General features: G+C 40.7%; 1 protein-coding gene across 1 annotated transcript in view; it reads right to left on the reverse strand.

Moving 5' to 3' along the window:
* LOC111872264 (fatty acid synthase) overlaps positions 1-4,404 on the reverse strand; it is an 89,528-nt gene that overhangs the window by 35,899 nt on the left and 49,225 nt on the right. The window contains 2 exon segments of the mRNA XM_033754631.1: positions 1,364-1,558; positions 2,136-2,366. Of these exon segments, the coding sequence (XP_033610522.1) occupies positions 1,364-1,558; positions 2,136-2,366 (426 nt within the window).

A 4,404-nucleotide genomic window follows, 5' to 3' on the forward strand; every position in this document is an offset into this window, starting at 1 on the left:
GATATCCCATTTTCATTAAAAAAGGCATTAATCATGTCGAAAAGGCTTTGAGCTGTTGCTGTTTTCAAGATAGGCTCACAGAAAAACAATTCCTCTCGCATATTACACTCATCAAAAAACGAACGTACACAATCAAATGAGCATCTTTATGAATATCAGTCGCTTCGTCTACTTGAAGTGCAAAGCACTTGTTATGCAACTTCTCAATTAAATGCTGACATAAATCATCACGCATGTCTGAAATTCTTCTACAAACTGAGTCATTAGAGAGGGGGATATTTTTCAATTGTTGAACAGAAGAGTCACTGAACATTGTTGATACTATGTCAGTCGCTGCTGGTGAAATCAGTGTTTCTGCAATTGTGTGTGGTTTCTTGCATTTAGCAATTTTATGAGAAACCTGGTAAGAGGCTAAAAGTGCCTTAGAAGTCACATTTGTTGTTTTAGAAAATTTCTGTTGGGTGGACTTTAAACCACTAAGCTTTCTTAGAGAAAATCTTTTGGTTTATTTGTAAACTTCGGATGTTTGGTTTCAAGATGTCTCTTTAATTTATTAGGTTTCATAATATCTGCAGCTAAAATACTTAGACAGACTACACATTGCAGACTTTCTTCATCATTGATCACAGCTTTCGTAAAGCCTAGCGATAAATAGTTCTCATCATACCTTCTTGTTTTCACACTCCGAGTAGCTTCTTTCTTACCACTACTTGAAGGAGCACTGGTGTCTTCATTACTATCACTAATCAGGAAACGCTTCATGATCAATTGTTCATAATCAAGTCAACTTCAAGAGGTAAACAAATCAGCACAACTGCACTGAAACACTGAACGCATAAGAACACAATATCAAACAGGCATACCCATCGATCACCACTGAGTCTGGCGACAAACTGCCTTCTCCCTGCCCAACAGGCGCCAATGAGATAACATAAGTCGCTGCTTTCAGCTGCACATGTACAGTGCTGCCTGGAAGAGGATGCGGCTGCTGCCGAACTATCAACGTTGTCTCTGGCATACGCGTTTTATAATTGCTGGTAAAGAGAATAATTATTAGTTATTTTAAAATTCATGATAATTAAAGCCTGTAGTCATCAAAAGCTTTTCTATATGTATTTTTATTTTTGTTACTTTTCTAATTGATTTAGGACAGTTTTAATTTTTATCTGTAGGAAAGTATGCTGCACCCCCTTTTCAAGCCCTTCGCCCCCCTCCTGGGGGTCGCGCCCCACAGTTTCAGAACCACTGGTATACAGCATTAGCTTCTAAAGAAGGATTCTGCTTCATGCAGTTAGATACTATAGATAGCAAGTTCCAAAATTTTGCTGTACAAAACATGATGCTGCAAATGAAACAAGCTTACATCCTTCAGAATGACATCAACTGCCTCCTCTGTACGTCCAGATGCAACAAGGCGTGGAACAGAATCAGCAGGGGCACCACCATTCACTTTTATTTTCAGATTCCTCTGTAATATAACATGGCTATTTGCTCCTCCAAATCCAAGGGAGCTGACACCCGCGAGGTCACCAGTCCATGGAACCTTCTTAGTCACCACCTATGACAAGCAACACTTGTGCTTGGTTGTGGTAAATGGAACTTATTAGCCTCTGCCTGCTTAGCAGACTACAAATATATACTTCCTACAATGAAGCACAAATGAGCTAATTGCAACTACTCAAAATTACAGAAGTGAGAATGCATGCAAATAGACTGGGGCTACACTGAACCAGGGAGCGTACGGCACGGGGCAGCCTAATATTCTCTGAAATTCCAATGTCTAAGCTTCTGTAGAAGAAACAGCACTTCCTGAACACAAGGCTACAGCTTTACTTAAATGCTCAGGAGCAAAGTAAATTTAACTAGCAACAAAATATATTTCAAAGCATTACAAGCATGTCAATAGTATGTAAGATCATACCTGGAAATATTAAGAAGCAAGTGTTGTAAGTGCTTTGCATAACTCCTCAAACTCAAAGTCAATGTTACACATGTCCTTACATATGCAGCACAGCACATGCCTGAGTATGCCACTACCACTGCATCCATAACAATGGAATGGTTAAAAGAATGAAGTGACAATATCAGAATATTACAAGCTTTTAAACTCAGTGTGCTGTGATATCAATATTCACCTTCAGCTGTCCGTTCATAAGTGACTCAACTCCCTCTCTGGGGTTGTTGTAGTGGAGATTTGGGGGTATGAAGCCAGTCTCCATGCCAATGATGACTTTGATGACACCACAAAGACCTGATGCCCCTTCAGTGTGTCCTGTGTTTGACTTGACTGACCCTATCAGCAGCGGAGTCTTCCTATCTTTACAAAAAGCTAGAGTAATTGCTTTCAATACTTCAAGATCTCCAACCTGCAAGTGGTAAACTGTCTGTATCACATAAGGACAGCATTTCAATAGCTTCAACATATTTAATAATACAACAATGCCCATGCACAAATGCAAGTGCCTATATCCATCAGCCAAAAGATAATAGAGCCATTCGTCTACAGTTGTAGCTATCATCATCATCATCATCAATCATCATTATTAGAGGGGGTTGGTTTCCCCATGCACTTAGACCAGTTATTGGTCCAATGTGCGTCCCCCTTTAATTTCTACTGTCCCCATACCCTACCGGTACTGGTGCCCGCTATCAGCCCCGTTCAGCCAACGAGGTCGGCCGTCGGTACCTGATATTTTCCCCATATACCAGAGGCATTGGAAACTACTTGGGCAGGAAATTGTTGCCTAATTTTGCTCAGAGGTCTCCTAGAGACATTAGGATCTTTTACATGCTGTAAACCTACGACACGGGACCCATGGCTTAAAGTTCCTCCCGGAGGACTTGTTCCCTGAATTTTTCCGCCCTTAAAAATTCCACGACCTCCGCCAGGTTTGAACCCGCGTACCTTGAGTCATGAGGTGGGAACATTACTAGCACTAGCTAGATGGGGGTTGTCTCTACGTTCACTGCAATACAGTAAACCTGAAATGTCATACAGAGTTATAATTTTAAAATCACCACTGTGGGAACCTCAAATCCTACTGAAATTGTCATGTTTATTTGTAACTCACATTGCAGCAGTTCATTGTACACAACATTCTTTATCAATTCATGCTACACCAAAACAGATTTGCTATTGTACAAACAACATCACAATCAAGAAAAGGAGGCAACTTCACTTTCATACTACGAAAATTAATTGCAGTGACTATGAACAGTGCAGTATTTTGGGTTGAAAGGCAATGTAGTTTCAAGCCAATGAGGTCCTCATATTTCCTCCAAGACTGACAGAGTTATAGACATTGACCTGTACCATTATATATCATTGTGACTGCCCCAGAATTACAGCTCAACCTTAGGGGGATGAAGGTAAGGTGAAGGTGAAGGTAAAGTTGTCCTTGTGATTAATTAATTAAGCACAACAGCATGAAGATGTATGGGGGAGTGGATGTACCATATATTGGAAACAGTTTACAACCATAGGGGGATAAAGGTAAAAAAAATTTGCTTAGTGGGGGTGGAGTCCAAATGGGTCAACACGGCACGGCGGCCACTGATTGGCCTATTGTAGCCTGCCCCAGGTGATTATAATGATGGAGAATTTGGTGGAATGAAGATTGGCAGGGGAAACCGAAGTACTCGGAGAAAACCCGCCCCAGCGCCACTTTGTCCATCACAAATTCCACTTGACCAGACCCAGGATCAAACCCGGGCCACCGCGGTGGGAAGCCATCGACTAACCGCTTGAGCTATGGTGTGGCCAGGATAAAGGTAAAGTAAAGGTAAAGTTGTCCTTGTGCTCAACTAATTAAGCACTACACCATGAAGATATATGGGGGAGTGGATGTATCATAAATTGGAAACAGTTTAACTCTTTGACTGGCGCGAAGGGTATTTAAATCCCACCCCTGTCCTGGCAGGCCCTTTAAACCTTATGTCGCTAAAATGCACGTAGTTACTTTTTCCTAAACAACTTCAACAAAAATTGGTTTTTAAAAACGAAATTTTCAGGAACTAATTAAAATACAATATTTTATGCAATAAATGCCTTTCCATACCTCTTTATTAGTTTTTCTTCGTGTGATAAACACTGAAACATGAAAGTTTGCAGAGAGCCACACCATAGCCTGCACACATGATACTTGTTTCTTTTCTAATCTTATGCTTAGCACACACGCAACACTTCTCATGGCACCATTCTTCTTCTTGTTACTGGGGGAAACATGGACAATTTTGTGAATTTTCAGTAGTAGTAGTTGAAGTCGTCCAATTTAAGCTAGTGCTTAAATTGGAATATTAAGAGTAAGACTTGGTGTAAGCGGAGTATAAACAACTGACACTCATATCCCTGCGGCACGGGATAGTGGTGCAATAGTGTCAGTTGTTACGTGAAGCCAATATATA

Source organism: Cryptotermes secundus, unplaced genomic scaffold (genome assembly GCF_002891405.2).
Source record: "Cryptotermes secundus unplaced genomic scaffold, Csec_1.0 scaffold1381, whole genome shotgun sequence".
In the NCBI taxonomy this organism is placed as follows: domain Eukaryota; kingdom Metazoa; phylum Arthropoda; class Insecta; order Blattodea; family Kalotermitidae; genus Cryptotermes; species Cryptotermes secundus.